General features: G+C 42.8%; 1 protein-coding gene across 2 annotated transcripts; it reads right to left on the reverse strand.

Annotated features, from left to right (window-relative positions):
* Window positions 1-271: 271 nt before the first annotated feature.
* Window positions 272-16448, reverse strand: ARL14EPL (ARF like GTPase 14 effector protein like). 2 transcript variants are annotated; one of them, XM_083356274.1, is made up of 4 exons: window positions 16191-16448; window positions 13797-13929; window positions 2188-2330; window positions 272-612 (listed from the first exon to the last, which is right to left on the reverse strand). In XM_083356274.1, the coding sequence occupies exons 2-4, from the start codon at window positions 13908-13910 to the stop codon at window positions 396-398; spliced, it is 474 nt and encodes a 157-aa protein (XP_083212400.1). In that variant the 5' UTR covers window positions 13911-13929; window positions 16191-16448; the 3' UTR covers window positions 272-395. The 2 variants fall into 2 exon arrangements, with proteins under 2 accessions (XP_083212400.1, XP_083212399.1); XM_083356273.1 differs by lacking the exon at window positions 16191-16448 and having other exon boundaries at window positions 13797-14465.
* Between the last annotated feature and the right edge of the window lie 975 nt (window positions 16449-17423).

Here is a 17423-nt window from a genome sequence, read left to right on the forward strand (position 1 = left end):
GTATGGCAACCTGCATTTTCCTAAAGGGGAAAAAAACCTGACTATTGTTTGGAAGGACAGATACTGAAGCTGAAGCTCAAATACTTCGGCCAGCTAATGAGAAAAAGGGACTCATTGGAAAAGACCCTGACGCTAGGAAAAGTTGAAGGTAGAAGGAGAAGGGGACAGCAGAGGATGAAATGGTTAGATAGTGTCATCAATGCAATGAACATGAATTTGGGCAAACTCCGGGAAACAGTGGAATACGGGGGGGAGCTGGTGTGCTGTGGTCCATCGGGTCACAAAGACACAACTTAGTGACTGAACAACAACCCTGCATTTATTTGTAAAATAAAAATCCCCTTTTTTTTTCTTTACAAAAGCGAGAAAAATAATATCAGGAAACATAATGTGATCTAGTTGTTTCGAAATGGAAATCGAATGATTTGGCCAGCCTCCACCTGAATCTGCTCATAAACCCATTTTCGGTTGCAGCGACATTCTGCCCCACACTTTGTTGAATTACATTTAGGACAAGGGTAAAAGCAGCCCAGGCAGTTCTTCTCTAGACAATCACACAAATCTGTTTTATTGGAAATCAGATGACCGTGTTTATCATATTTCTTCAGAGTCCTATAAAATAGCAGAGGAACCTTGTTAGTTAGAATATGAAGTAAAAAGTGAAAACGCACTGCAAAGCAAAAAAAAATATCTCCAGAATTACCCTACGATACTATTTTAATGTACAAATAACACTTTTATCTTTACCTCAGATTGGGACGCAGCATTACAAGAGACCTATTTAAAAAAGGAGGAAGAAAATTGCTTTCACAGATGGTTCCTCAGGACTGCTTAGCATGGGAATTTTTTATAACTTGGGTAAACTATAAATGGCAGCAGTGGTGTGCCAGATTATGTCCTGTTAGGATATGCACTTTTTTATATGAAAGCAATAATCCCCACTGGAAAAGAGAACTTTTAGGATTCTGATCGGCTGCGCAGCAGGGCATGCAGAGCAGCAAATTAAATTCCAATTAAACAGAGGATTGCCAGATTGCTAATGTGGATAACAGCCAGCCACATAGACCAGATAGCAAATGTAATTCCCATTGAAACTAAGTAGAGATAAAAACTGGCATGTGGCTATAGTTTTGAAGACTGCATACAGGTAGTTGTTGACTTATGACCATTCAAACTTATGTCGGGCCCAGAATGGGTGCCAGCCAGTAAAGCACTTCTGGCCATCATAAAATATGACACCTCCCTGATCACGTGATCACATTTTGGACACTTGGCAACTAGCTCACAGCATCCTGTGATGACTTGACTGTGATTGGTATCCTTTTTGCTGGTTACTGGCAAAAAAAACCACCCATTCAGAAGAATGGGTTCTCATTTACAAACAGGGTATTTACTTAATGATCACAATTTCACTTATTAGGCTTCCAGAATTGGTTCAAAACCTTTTAAGATTCCCATTTAGATGCAAAACTACATAGAGCTATCAATCAGCATACTGAACATCACTTCTACACTGCTGAATGTTTTTTCTGTGATTTCTTAGAAACATTAAATAAAATGCATAAGGACAAGAACGAAAACTATATGCAGCATTCTACAATAGCACTCCTAATTTACTGTTGTTCCTTAAATTTTCCTGTGAAGAAAAAAAAATCTTCAGAATTTAGAAGAGATTCTGAATATGAAACAATTTGAAATTTTCTTGAAATCCAGAAAACTTTGCATATCATTAACGTTAATTGTAATATTCTGTGTATGTGTGTGTCTGTGCATGCACGCACACATGCGCATGTGTATGCGTGTACATAATACACTAAATTTAAAACAATATTTGTATTTGTCTTGGCTCCACCCACTTGTAGTATAGTACATACTACTCCTCTCTATGACCAAATGCAGCCTTCAGCCCTAAACCAATTTTACACCCTTAATCTGCCAAATGACCTCTAATTTAATTCTGAGCAGATTTATTCTGTCTTAAATGCTTAAATAAGAGAATCTCAAGGAATAGTAGTCATAATTGTAGCAATCATGGTAATTATGGATACCGCTAACTGCAGTAGAACTTTCAAGAAGACGTGCATTAGTCTGGAGCCTTAAGCATCTGATGGTGATTAAACAACCCTGTAAATTTCTATTTCCAAAGCTAATTTAAAATATAGGAAGAATATGGATATATCATCTTACTTCTTTGTAGTATTAAAACAATCCTGGTTTATCATTGACATACAGACTTTCTTTTGTTGTTCCCGAGTTTCTGGGTTGAAATCTGCCAGCAGAGGTCCTGGATTTTGAAATGCCAAGCATTTTAGCTGTCGTTCAATTTGTTGCTGTGAACAAACATACTAGTGGTTACAGAGATAACATGTTCACAATTACATTTACGAATTCATCATTAAATGAAAACAGAAACTTAAAAAACCCCAGTAATTAAATTGCAAATCAGAGTCTTTTTCACAGTGATTTCTGTTAAAACATAAACTCAAATTCTCTTTTAATTAATGTTGCTCAAAAGATAAAAAATATAACATTGTAGCCCGTCTGTAATTTTGAATTATATGTGATCTATTAGTGAATCAAACTTGGTGAAACCATCATTATTTATCTCTGGTCTAGCTCAAAGAAGAATATCTACTTTTGGATTGTAGATAACCTATTCACCATGGATTGCAGATACTTCATCAGATGAATTTAGAGGAATGGACAAATTACATTAGATTCAATTTACCTGACCTGCTAAAAAGGCAGAAAGAACTCAACTCTTATTATTTCATTTGTAAAATAGCATTTTTCAGCATAAGCTATTTATTTAGTCCATCTGAATTACATCATACTGAAGTAAGGTTAGGGATTCTAACAGCTAGCTGAGGCTGCTACTAACATGTCCCTCTCTGGTTCTGCCACTGATTAGCAGGACTCTCCTACTGTGCCTGTAGTGGAAAAAATGAGCCTAACAAACAAAAGGAAGACATCCCCACCCCACCTTGTCTTTTAGATATGACCTAGTAAAACCCAGTTCCTCTCTTTGCCTGATCTCATCAGAGCTGAATTAACTCCCCCTGCCCTTGGGAAATTCCCCCCTCTTCTAGCTAGACCAAGGAATAGAAGCATCCTCACCCAATCACAGTATAGCACAAGAGCAACAGGAATTTATGACCTAGAGCAGGGATAGGCAACCTTGGGTCTTTTATGACTCGTGGACTTCAACTCCCAGAATTCCTGAGCCAGCATGCCTACCCCTGACCTAGAGGAACCCCAATGGAACCCCAATCGCCCATCTTCTGATCAGCTGATGACCTCAGCATTCCATCTCTTTCACAATGAACTTCTCCAGCTCTATTGCATTGCTAAAAGTCCTGCTCTGCCTGACAATAGAATTCACCACAAGAACGGAGACAAAGACCTGCCCAATTTCCCACAACTGACCAGCCACTCAAATCCCTAGGATTTCCTTGTAGCCCTCAACTTCTATTTTAAAAAAGCTTTGCTTTTCAGGGATTTTTTTTTCCTACAACATGCATCCAATAATCATTGCAATAACCATGATTTTTCTGTGTTGTATTCCTTACTTTGGCAAAATTCCTCAACTGTGCCAAATACACACTCATATCTCACAAACAACACATCTTCCCATTTCACTTCGCAACCCTTGGGTGACAGGGGAAGAAGAAAACAAAGAGGAAGGGTTGATTTAAGTTGTGTTGCCTCCATATTCATGCTCACTGTGACTCAGTAGCAAGGTAGGGAGTGTTGCTATCCTTACAAATTCAAGATAATGACTGATGTGTTCACCAGCTTCATTTTCATCCCTATCAATAAAAATACCACCTCCAATTGTTCTCGATAATGTATGGAAAGGTAGGGCCAAAGACTGTGGACATTCTCTCCTATTGGCCAGTCAGCCAGATTTTGAAAGTACTGTATTTATTTATTTCCTATAGGACAGACATGTCAAACACAAGGCCCGGGGGCCAGATGCGGCCCGCGAAGTGGTTTCATGTGGCCCACGAAGCCATCCTAGAAACAGTGAGGGAACGCCCCCCACTGCCTTGGCCCTGGCCCAGAGACCCTCCTTCTGCCAGAGACCCTCAGATCTGTCCCACTCCTGCCCAGGCCCCCATAGGCACCCTTGATGCGAACCATGTAGAGCTGGCCACGCCCACCCAGCAGGCCATACGAACTCTAGCCACGCCCACCCGGCAGGCCACGCCCACCCTGGCCATACCCACCCGGCCCCTTGAGGGCAACCGCAATGCTGATGCGGCCCTCAGTGAAATTGAGTTTGACACCCCTGGTCTAGAAGCAGGGGTCCTCAACCTTGGCAACTTCAAGACTTGTGGACTTCAACTCCCAGAATTCCTAGCTGGCTGAGGAATTCTGGGAGTTGAAGTCCACAAGTCTTGAAGTTGCCAAGGTTGAGGTCCCCTGCTCTATAGGTAACTTAAGGCAGCAAACATATCTAACACTCCTTCGATCTCAACAACCCTGTGAGTTGGATTGGACTTTGCTGCAAGAGAACCCAAGGTTATCCAAACGGCTTTTGTGCCTAAGACGGGAACCCCCAGTCTCCTGATGATTAGCCCAAAGTCACCCAGCTACCTTCATGCCTAAAGTACCTCTAGAATTCACCATCTCATGGCTTCTAGGCCAGCATCTTCACCAAGCTAGCTCAAATTTCAGTTGAAATTGCTCACAATCTACTTTTTTTTTAAAGCGCCTTTGAGTCAATCTTGACACATCAAAACTACCTATACAAACCCCTACAGGTTTTAGCAACAGGTTTGGAAGCAATTTCCTTCTTTTGAGGGCTGAGATTTGGCTCCAACTCATCTAGTTAGCTTAATGAGTAAAGCAGGACTAGAATTCACTTCTGATCTCTGGCCTAATGTTTTTAACTATTACACCAAGCGCTCCCACTGAATTTATACTATAGATTTATTCTATCTATATCATCTACAACTACTCTTTCTCTCTCCTTCTCTCATCTATCTATCTATCATCATGTCTGTCTATATCTTTCTATCTGTGTCTGTCTGTCTATCTAGCTAGCTAGCTTCTATCTATCATATCTATCATCTGTCTCTATATCTTTCTGTGTCTGTCTTATCTATATCTAATCTCTATCTAATCTTTCTATCATCTATCATCTGTGTCTATCTAATCTATATCTATCATTATCATCTATCATCTGTCTCTGTCTGTCTATCTTTCTATCTGTGTCTTACTTATCTCTAATCTCTATCATCTATCATCTGTGTCTATCTATCTAATCTATATCTATCATCTATCATATCTATAATCTATCATCTGTCTCTGTCTGTCTATATCTTTCTGTGTGTGTGTGTCTATATATCTGTCTGTCTTATCTATCTCTAATCTATCTAATCCAGACATGTCGAACACAAGGCCCGGGGGCTGCATCCAGCCCGCGAAGTGGTTTCATGTGGCCCGCGAAGCCATCCTGGAAACAGTGAGGGAACGGCCCCCACTGCCTTGGCCCTGGCCCAGAGACCCTCCTTCTGCCAGAGACCCTCAGATCTGTCCCACTCCTGCCCAGGCCCCCATAGGCACCCTTGATGCGAAGGATGTAGAGCTGGCCACGCCCACCCAGTAGGCCATACGCACTCTAGCCACGCCCACCCAGTAGGCCACGCCCACCCAGGCCACACCCACCCGCCCCCCTGAGGGCAACCGCAATGCTGATGCGGCCCTCAATGAAATTGAGTTTGACACCCCTGCTATAGGACTATCAATGTCCTGCCTATGTTCTTCAAAAAGTCCAAATGTCTTCTGGGAGATGGATTATTTCTGTGTCAAAAAACAGACCAAATAAAAGGCTTTATAGAGCAGATGTCTGGTCTTTGTTGAAGCCAAGCCTGAGTGACCATAGGGATCAACATCCAATGATAGGCTAAAAAGAGGACAAGTTCACAGCAGACTTCAGAAGCTGGACAGAGCTCTACCCATGACCATTTAGTTGCCAGGCTCAGCTCTGAGGCATGGTAGATGTTCGTTACTACAAGAATTGAGTTGTACCACTTCAACAGCAGAACAACCAAAAGCAATTTTAGGCTGCTCCTGTAGCAAAAGGGATGAGGTAATTATATGTTACAAATATATGTCCATTAGAAATGGTTAAGCTTTTACCTTTGTTGTGCAAAGGGTTTCAGAATCAACACCTGGCTACCTATGACTAAGAAACATATCTATTTCAAATCCTAATGATTCACTACTATTCAGTGTAGGCAATATTTTTACATTCTGTATATCTATATCAACAGTAATTTCCATCATGCTCTTTTCTTTATGCAATGAGAAGCATTATATAGAGTGCAGAAAAGTAAGAAACAGTAAACTAAAAAAGGCATGCTTTTTTTAAAAAATGAAACATAGCTAAATGTAATTTATTTCAGTATCATTCATGCCACTCAATACCTTTCTATCCTTGCAAATCATGTTTGCTACCATCGTGTTCATATACCATTTCATATACTGCCTTTTGCTCTTAATTTCTCTCTTTGTTTTTGAAGATCTCATCAACCCCATCCATGATTTCCTCAGTCTTTTCCGTTCCTTTTCATTCATCCTTTCTTCAGATTTTGTTTTTGTTTTGTTTAATGTTCCTTTGTTCTATCTGTGTGAAACTACTTCAGCATACGTCTTTCACTCACTGTTCTATTTACCATTTATTCCTCTGACACTCCAAGTCACAATCTTTTATAAGCTATGCTCATCATCAGATGGGCCTATAGTTTTGGACTTCCATGCCCCATCCTGGCACTGATCCATCACGACTTTTATATAACATTTATTAGTGATATATAGACCACATTACCACCCTTAGTAGAATTGATCCTATACTGGGCGGTTTTGACACATGCAGGAGCAATCAAAGCCCATTTTTATACTAAGTATGCTCACATTATTATATGCAAGGTAAGATTTCTAATCCAGAGAATAATTTGCAACCGGCATAGTGTTATCAGCATCCCACGAACTGAGCTACATAGAACATACTGACACACTCATGATACTTTATGAGATTTCATGATACTTCCTGATATATAATCTAAAGATTCTCCAAAACATCAAATTATAATTCTTCACAGAACAAAAGGAAAAATGCTGGATACATAGGAGGTAAACCAAGCATAATTTATAGTGGATCAATTCTAAAAAGCCAAAAGATATTTCTGCCTCTGACCATTGCTCTCATAAAATTACTCTTTCTTAGCATCAAGAATTATACTTTGTTCAGCAACAAGAGATCCACCATCCACTCTAGCTCAAGCCCTGTGGGAAGAACCAGATATTACCGATTCATTTAAATGTCAGGATGGAGGCGGTACAAACGTCAGTGAGGATTTTGTTCCAGAAGGCAAACACCACAGCAAAAGAGCCTTGTTTTTCTACCTGGCATGTCCAATTGTCCTGCTGCAGCTAAACATTTGCTATCTTGGAGAAAGGCTCCATATCTGAGCAAGTTTATGCAGCACATGGGAGATCAAACTGCATCACAGTTATTCAGGTCTTAGGACACATTTACTTGCACGTGTTTGAGACTTCAAAAATAAACCAGAAATAAAATGAAGCTTGCCTCAGGCAATTTATGCACCCAGCATTGTATGATTATAGTAATAAACCTCAAAGCATTCCAGCAGAAGTCTTTCTATGCTCATGTATTGGTCTAATATATAGCATTACTCAAACTCATAGTGCTTATTGTCTCCAGGTAAAAATGAAGTCTGACTAGAGAAATTATTATTCTACCTACCAGGTACAATAAAGTAGAATTAGCTAATCTGTTTGTGCTAATTCTCTGTTAGCAGACAAACACAGCTTGTAAGCATGGGCATAGCTTTTCTAGGGATATTTTGATCCTAGTTATCTTGTCATGCTGCCTACGCTGTTAATAAATCTTTGGACGGAGGGATCTTGCAACCCATAAGTAAATAGTGCATTTATTCAACATTTGATGGGATAGCTCAGAAAAATAGAGGCAATTTGTCTGTGTTAAATAGTGAAACTGGGTAAGTGTGTACACTACACCTTACTATGTTTTCCTCATACCATGTTCATTTGGAGTCTAAATATATTAATGCATTTTACTAGTTACTCAATTTACAAGAGAACCTGCTTTAGAAGTTACAGTTCTTACAGATCCAGTCATCTGTAAATCAAACTTACAGGGATATGGTCCCTACTGAAGCAAGAAGGTCCTGGACGAGCCTCTGTGAGAGGGCGGCTCGTATATGTTATCATCTGTACCAACCAACTACCATCTGCTGCCTCCCTAGAGGTGAGAGATCTAGGGAGGTATGCCTTTCTGAGTTGGTATTTGTCCATCCCATGGTAGATCTGGGCCCTTCGTGAGAGGGAGGTGCCTGTTCTATTTCGGAGTCATCTGATTGGTACCCAGCTCAGTGGCAGGGAGCTGGTGAACTGGACAATCTTGACCTTGGACACTCTTGACCAGCTTTTCAGCTTTCCAACTTTTGACTGATGGACTGCCTGATTGGACTCCCACGGACTAATGGTTTTATCTTACTCCAGCACAGCCTTACTGGCGCTCAGGGGTGCCCCCCTCTCCTGGGTGCGACCCGCCTGCCTTTCCATCGGACCTCTTGATGACAGGCCCAATTATTGGGACCCCGAGAGATGGCTGGGCAGGGACAGGAGCCTCTCTTCCAAATTTAACAAGAGGCCCTTGGTGTGTATTTTAGCTAAATGTTTTGAGGGGTTAGGGAGGGGGGTGGGTTTATCGGCTCGGTTGGAAACTAGGGGGGTTCCGCCAACCGTTTCTCAGACCAGGTCAGGGATTGATCGTGCCGTGGTGGGAGTTGGGCTGGGGGCCTATGGGGCCCCGGGGCGGGGTGTGGGATTATCTATTCCCACGGTGGTTGGGAACGGCCGCAGGTGTAGGAACAGAGGGCCACATCAATTCCCGGGGGTGCGTCCCCGCTGTCTTCAAGCGGTGATGCGCTCCGACCCTCTGATTTCAGCACGTGGTACCGGGAGCGAGGATGTGCAGCCACCTGAGCTCAGGCTCGTGTATTTCAATGCCAGGTCCGTTATGAATAAAGCACCTCTCATCCGTGATCTGATTGAGGAGGAGCATGCGGACCTGGCTTGCATCACGGAGACCTGGTTGGGCCCAGAGGGTGGAGTCCCCCTGGTTGATCTTAGCCCATCAGGTTTCCGGGTGCTGCACCAGCCTAGGGCTCAGGGTAGGGGCGGTGGAGTGGCAGTTGTTGTGAGGGAGACCCTATGTCCGCGGGAGGCCACCACAGTCCAGATAGCCGGGTGTGAGTCCCTCCTCCTGAGATGTGGTCCCAGAGCTCAGTTGGGCTTGCTGCTGGTGTACGTTTCACCTAGACACGTGGCAGCAGCCCTGCCTGAGCTTCTCGATATCCTCTCAGGGTTGGTGGTTGAGTTCCCCAAACTTATTGTTTTGGGTGACTTCAACCTACCATCCCTGGGGGGATCATCTGAGTTAGCTCGGGAGTTCATGGCTTCCATGACGGCCATGGACCTGAAGCAGGTTATTCTGGGCCCAACTCACGGGGGGGTCACACGCTCGATCTGGTTTTTCTATCCGGACGGTGGTTAGATGATCTTGGGGGGGGTTCCCCAATTAATTCACCCCTGTCATGGACCAATCATCATCTCCTGCGGATGGTCTTCCATTTTGCCACTCCCTGTCGTGGGGTTGCTGAGCCAACAAGATGGTTCCGCCCTAGGCGCCTTATGGACCCTGAGCGGTTCCAAACGGCACTTGGGCCCCCACCTGCCTCCTTTGCTCACAGCTCGGTCGATGCCTTAGTGGAAGCCTGGGAAAGGTCAGCCACAGAGGCACTCGACCAAGTTGTACCCATGCGGCCCTTGACCCGACGCAGATCCCAACGGGCCCCATGGTTCTCCATGGAGCTCCGTGAGATGAAGCGTCGGAGACGGGGCCTAGAGAGCTGTTGGAGGTCCAGCCGATCCGAATCCGACCGGTTACGACTAAGGTCGTTTACGAGAACTTATCTCGCAGCGTTGAGGGTGGCTAGGTCTAACCACCTTGCCACCCTCATCGCGTCCGCAGATAATCGCCCGGCCGCCCAGTTTAGGGTAACTCGCTCTCTTCTTAATCAGGAGGTGAGGGAGGAACCCTTGCAGGGTCGAGCCGAGGAATTTAGCCGATTTCTGTCGGACAAAATCGCTCGGATCCGGACCAGTTTGGACTCCGACTGGGCAGAGTCTGACGAAGAGGATACGGGCGGCCTTGTCGATTTAATCTGGGAAGAGTTCGATCCTGAGACTCCTGAAGAAGTGGACAAGATCATGGGGAAGCTGAGCTCCACCACGTGTTTGTTGGACCCGTGCCCATCCTGGCTGACTTATGCAGCTCGGGATGGGACACGAGGCTGGCTCCAGGCAGTGATTACTGCGTCTTTGAGTCAGGGTAGTTTTCCCTCCGCCTTGAAGGAGGCGGTGGTGAGACCCCTCCTCAAGAAGCCTGCCTTGGACCCAGCAATTTTAAACAACTATCGTCCGGTCTCCAACCTTTGCTTTTTGGCGAAGGTTGTTGAGAGCGTGGTGGCGCATCAGCTCCCTTTGTTCTTGGAGGAAGCTGACTACCTAGACCCGTACCAATCGGGTTTCAGGCCCGGGCACAGCACGGAGACGGCATTGGTCGCGCTGGCGAATGATCTCAGGCGGGCTCGGGACAGAGGTTGTTCCTCTGTCCTAGTCCTTTTAGACCGCTCAGCGGCTTTTGATACCATCGACCATGGTATCCTGCTGCGACGTCTCAGAGGGTTAGGAGTGGGAGGCACAGTTCTCCAGTGGTTCTCCTCTTACCTTCTGGGACGTTCGCAGTCGGTGTTGGCAGGGGGGCAGAGATCGACCTTGAGACCTCTCATTTGTGGAGTTCCTCAGGGATCGGTTCTCTCGCCTCTCCTGTTCAACATCTATATGAAGCCGCTGGGTGAGATCATTCGTGGTTTTGGAGTTGGGTATCACCAATATGCTGATGATACCCAACTTTTTATTTCTACCCCAAACCACCCCAGCGATGCCCTCGACGTGATGTCCCATTGCCTGGAGGCGGTCTGGGTCTGGATGGGGAGGAACAGGCTTCGACTCAACCCTGACAAGACTGAGTGGCTGTTCGTGCCGGCATCCCGGGAAATTCCGATTATCCCATCATTGGCCATGGGGGGTGAGTTATTACCCCCCGTAGATAGGGCCCGCAACTTGGGGGTCCTTCTAGATTCACAGTTCTCTTTGGAAGAGCATATTGGAGCTGTGACTAGGGGGGCCTTTGCCCAGGTTCGCCTGGTGCGCCAGTTGCGACCCTATCTAGACCGGGATGCCTTGCGCACAGTCACTCATGCGCTCGTGACCTCTCGTCTAGACTACTGTAATGCTCTCTACATGGGGCTGCCCTTGAGGTCCACCCGGAGACTCTAGCTGGTGCAGAATGCGGCCGCGCGAGTTGTCTTGGGAGTTTCCCGATACTCCCATGTTACACCTTTGCTCCGCGAGCTGCATTGGCTACAGGTTGCTCTCCGGGTGAGGTTCAAGGTGTTAGTGATGACTTACAAAGCCCTTCATGGCATGGGTCCGGATTACCTACGGCAACACCTGCGGCCGGCGTCAACTTCCCTCCGTCCAGTGCGCTCCCACAGAGAGGGCCTCCTCAGGGTGCCACCGATCAAAGAATGCCGATTGGTGACCCCCAGGGGGAGAGCGTTCTCTGTGGGCGCGCCAGACCTTTGGAACAGCTTACCGGTTGAGCTCCGGATGGCCCCCGACCTTCGCTCCTTCCGGCGCGATCTCAAAACTTTCTTTTTCGAACAAGCTGGCCTGGTCTGATGGGATGGGGTTGGGTTTTTATAAATAGTTTTAATTGTAATATGTATTAATTTTAAGGGCATAATGTTTAATGACTTTTTAATTTTTGTATAATATTTTTATTGTGTATTGCCCTGTTCACCGCCCTGAGTCCTTCGGGAGAAGGGCGGTATAGAAATCAAATTATTAAATTAAATTAAATATTATGGCTGTTTCAGGAACTAATGGGTGCTAAAGTAAGGGCAGTAATAGATGCGATGCCATAGAATGCTTTAACCCAGTGTTTCTCAACCATGTATCTTAGTTGCCAAAGCTGATAAACATTGCTTTAATCAGATTTTGGAAGTGGCCATGGCATAGGAGAAAGAGCATGGTTTGGTGATAAGGTGGTATATATAGTATCCAAGCTGTTCTCTGCATATGCAAAAATATCAATAAGTACTGTTGATCAAAGGTGGCTGTGACTTGGGTTCTCTGGGAATTGATTGGGCACCTACCAATATCGATCTGCCTGTCTATCTGTCTGTCTGCCTTTCTGGGATTTCTATTTTGTCCTGCTATTTGCTCAAGTGGTTTTATGCTGCACCAGTATAAAGTGCTGCCCAACTAGATTTACTAGGGGAAAAGCTAGTAAAGAGAAAGCAGAAAATAACACTAAACACCAGGGGGAAAGAAAAACTAATGCTAAAATAGCCTGAACAGGAACAGCCACAAAAGCTCCAGATCAGGTATCCAGAAGCTACTTTCTTTCTTGATTCTTTTTATTTACCGCACACTTGGAATGGTGCAAAAAGTAGCTTCCTACTCAAAGCTCTTCAGTTGCAAAATACTCCTATAAATTAAAGCTTTAAACTGTTCAGGAAATGGCACCCTTGTTTTATGAATAATTACATGGGCCCTGAATGGAGAACAAGATAAGAATAAGATTATTCGGGTCATTCTAAGACACCCTTGGCGGGGGAGAGGACAAAAGAAAAAGAAAAACTATTTGTCTTGCACTATAGTCAGGCAATAGACAAGAAGGCCTAAAAGAAATTTATGTCATTCCATAGATGGCACTGAATCAAGGTGTATGCAGAGAGAAGAATTGTATTAGCTTATCTCACGTCAACATGACAAATCTACAACAAAAGGCTGGTAGTAGTTGAAGAAAAAAAATAATTTGTGGTACTACGGCTGAAGACACTGGAGCAAAAGTTAAGGATTAATAAGGAGATTGCAATTTTGAATGGTTCATGTTTGCATTACCATCCCCAAACAATATTTTTATGTTGCTTTTATTTTTCTAACTGCATGTGCTAGGAGCTAGGATGGTCTCTATTTTTCTGACTTTTATTTTAGACCTTTTGTGGGCTGTGGGTATGTTAAAAGGTTTAAAAAAAATAGAAAAAGGTCTTGACCACCAGAAAGGAGATGTAGAGAACAGGCTTTGATCAGACTTAAACTCTGCAGCTCTCGCTTAGTGACTCAGTATTGTAGGCTATATGAATGGAGCTAAAAGGTTAGCATCAGAAGAGATTTATACATCACAGCCTCAACCCAGCTTGTGAACATTTGGACACTCTCTTTGTTTTCTTGCACCAATAATTGCAGAATGATCTGAACACCACAATGGATGCACACACTAAGGAAGTCTGAAACGAAGCATATGTTCTGGTGCAATCTTATCTAAATGAACAAACATTATCTCTAAGAATATGGGTAAATTATTTGTGGGCTGAGCAATGGAAGCACCTTGTATGAAAATATGTAGCCAATGCCCGACAACTATTCAACTACATACTAGGAAATATATTTAATTCAATACCAAATTCCAGAAAAAAAATGTCCAGAGATTCAATAACAGAAAAGGATAACACGAATCAAAAGCAAGACCTAATTTTTTTATCTTTAAATGTGAATTATAAAACATTTTCTGCAAGTTATAAATACTTCGGAGAATTCTGAAGTTGTACCTGTTGTTTTTGCTCCAAGGTCATCTCCTTAGTGCATACGCTGCTCCCTCCTGCCAATTCCCCTGCTGTAGATGGGCCCCCTGAAGGACATGGCCCTTCGAAGCAATCACTCATTTTTAAAGGTATGCAAAACCTGAAATGAGAAATCTACAAATCATGGATGTGAAAAATGGTCATTTTTTCAGTGCTGTTGTAACTTTGAACAGTCATTAAATGACTGTTTTTTAGACAGCAACGCACATCAATAATCCCAAGAACAAAACATTACAAGATTCAGTTTTTGATCACTGGCATTTATTAAGATACTTTTTTTACTGTTGTATAGCTAAATATTTTATATCACAGGGTCTTTTGCTGTCATTATTCTGTATACCATTCAGACTCTTTGAAAGTAAAACATGACTGGGAATATATGTACATTGATTTGGAAAGAAACAAATAAAGAAATTATAGAGTAGAATAAAATGCCATGTGATTATATTTTCATACACAATTAGCTTTAAATGGATTGTCCCATAAGAAGCAAGTTTAACTGGCCATTTTAACAAGTGCTACATTTCCATTTTAAAACTTCCTACATAACAGTTTGGTAATTAATCCATTGTGAATCTGGCTTCTCCAGTGACTTTGCTTGTCAGAAGTTTGCAAAAACTGATCACATAATGCCAGGACACTGCAACTGACATAAATATGAACCATCTGAATTTTAATCACATGGGGATGCTGCAATGAACATAAGTATAAAAAAGTCATGTCACTTTTTTCAGCGCCATTCCAACTTTGAACAACCACTAAACAAACAGTTGTAAATCGAGAACTACCTGTACATTATTAGGCCTGATGTTAGGCCTACATCAGTGTTTCTCCACCTTAGCAGTTTGAAGAAGTGTGAATGTCATCTTCAAGCTATGCTGGCTGAGGAATTCTGGGAGTTGAAGTCCACACATCTTCAAACTGCCAAGGTGGAGAAACACTGGCCTACACTATACAAAAAAAATTATGCCATACCAAGAAATATAAAATACAGCAACCTCAATTAAGGTTGGAAAAAGGTTAAACAGTTTTGGCACTGGTTAATCTCTAATATCAAATGTTTTTTAAAAACAATCCTATATTAAAAGGGGAAAATTGCATTGCACTGAACTTATTTATAGAAAGACTCCAGGTGCCAGGGAAGCTACCAATCCTGAACTCAAACACCATCCTCTGACATGTGCAACAAGGCTTGATTTTAAAAATGGACAGGTGTCATGTACTGCAAATTACATATAAATTAAAGGCCAGGAGTTTCACAGTCAGTGGGAAGGTGTCAAAAAGTCAAAATAACTGGCAATCATAAGATCTTGCTCAGATGTTTCATTCTGGTTACAGCTTTAATCTTTGGTCTTCTTATTTATGTTAACAAATGGGGAGGATTGACCCCCTTCTCTCCTCTTCCTTATAATTGCATTAATTAATTTATAAATAGAATGCCATATTTTACAGGCAACAAATGTTGCTCCATAGTTATGAATTCATTTATTTTGTTATTCTGATTTTGTCCTATCCTGTTTTCAAATATAGTTTCTGGACAGTAACATGTATCAACAGATATTTATCTTTGATGTATTTATTTTTCTTACATGTTGCTCGCCTCACTGTCCAAAGTAACTCTAGGTGGCTTAGAATGGCATAAAATTATAAATACAGAAACATTTAAAGCATTAAAATTAAAATTGATAAATAAATAAAATTAATATTAAATAAAGGTTAAAACCAAGAGCATGGATGTATGGTCTGGCTTTTATCTGTCACTCAACCAACCAGCAGAGAGAGTTTGTGTGTGCACATGTGCATATCTATTCTCACACGTGTAAATCTCTCTCTCTTTCTGTCTCTCTCTCTCTCTCTGAGGGAATCTTCAGAAAATGTTTGACTTTATATTTTTTAGCCTACTTTTTCTTTTGGTTGATTTCTTTTAAGCTTCAGGTTTTCTTTCTGTTGAGTAAATCGACATATTAACGCCAGGAGCCATGGTGGCACATTGGCAGAATGCAGTGTTGCAGGCTAACTCACTGTTCACTGTGAGGACTTTGATTCTGACCAGCTTAAGGTTGACTTCCATCCTTGTGATGTCAGTAAAATGAGGACATAGATTGTTGGGGGCAATATGCTGACTCTGTAAACTGCTTAGAAAGGGCTATAAAGCCTATGAAGCAGTATATAAGTCTAATGCTATTGCTATTGCTATTAATTGTAGGTGATGATTTCTCTCTATCATATGCAGATAGCCACCTACTGATTGTAACAAAAATACACACAAACACAAAATCTCTGGCTTTATTGGAACAAGTTGTTTCTCTGCAAATCACTGTGGACAAAGTGTTGTGGCCCCGACGCCCGAGCCTGTCCTACCTGAGGAAGAGGACTCTGAGGATGCTGGGGAGGAACTGGCAAGGCCTCCCTCTCTGGGACCCTCCCCTCTGGCAAGTCCTCCTTCTCCGGGGCCCTCCTCTCTGGCAAGGCCTCTGTCTCCATCTGAAGGCTGACAGGAGCAGCCTGGGAGTAGCCAGGCTGGGAGCCAGCCTGTTATGGAGCTCGAGCAGCTGCAGCAGATACAGTCTAGCGAAGAGGACTCATGGCTGGACCCCCGAGAAAGACGCAGGGCCAAGCGTTTACAGCAGCGTAGGAAGAGTAGGAGGGCCAGGGATTAGCGAGTCATTGAGCCACACCCCACTAGGTACAAAAGGGGGTGTGGCTGCTCTCAGAACTTTGTGACGAACAATAGTTTAAACAATTTCTGGTCACATCTTCGGAAATCTGCTTCTTGTTTGAAACCCTGGTCTGAATTCTTGGCAACACTTCTGTACATCTGCTTCTGAACTGTTTGTTTGGACGTTATCTCATTCCAGCTGACGCCTATTTTGCTGCCAAGGCCTTATCTGAAGGCAATTAACTACAGCCTGTAGAATTAACTCTTGCTAGCCGTGCCTGCTTGTCTGTTTGTTTGTACTCCGGAGGGGGGAACAGAACACAAAGGTTCTACCTTGGAGGGAAAAAAGCACAGGAATATTTTTGAAACAGCAATTTGTTACCTTTTAAAGATGCTCAAAAATCTGAAAGCAAGCTTTTCCTTTCTATCAGCAGAACTAACCTCAGGAACCACTACCAATTTTGTGGATCTTGTTATAACTTCTCTCCCTCCTCAATTTAGAAAAATGGAGCCCTTGTTTTTTCTTTAGAACTACATGTGTAAGGAAATGCAGCCTGGAATGTATTGTATTTCCATACACATTTCATCAACTGTCACCAGAAGGAATTTCACAGACATAAACAAATAAAACAAATAAAAAATCTCACATAAAAAATCAGCATTTTCAATTGCAAATTCAGCAAAAAGTAAAAGCAATCTACCGTTAGGTGTCAGTGTTCTTCTATGGAGTTGAACCATGCCACTGTTTACCATTTTTTATATGTCTCATTTTGCATGAACTAAATAATTAGGCTCCAACTAGTCTAGCACTTGGAGGGGAAACCACCAAATAATCCCAGATTTGTGTATTAGAGTAGGACTTCCGGACAAAATATCCTAGAAGAAACTAACAGCAAATTGGGTTACTGCCAGGAGAATCCCCTGACTTGATTTGT

Source organism: Vipera ursinii (genome assembly GCF_947247035.1).
Source record: "Vipera ursinii genome assembly, chromosome: 2".
In the NCBI taxonomy this organism is placed as follows: domain Eukaryota; kingdom Metazoa; phylum Chordata; class Lepidosauria; order Squamata; family Viperidae; genus Vipera; species Vipera ursinii.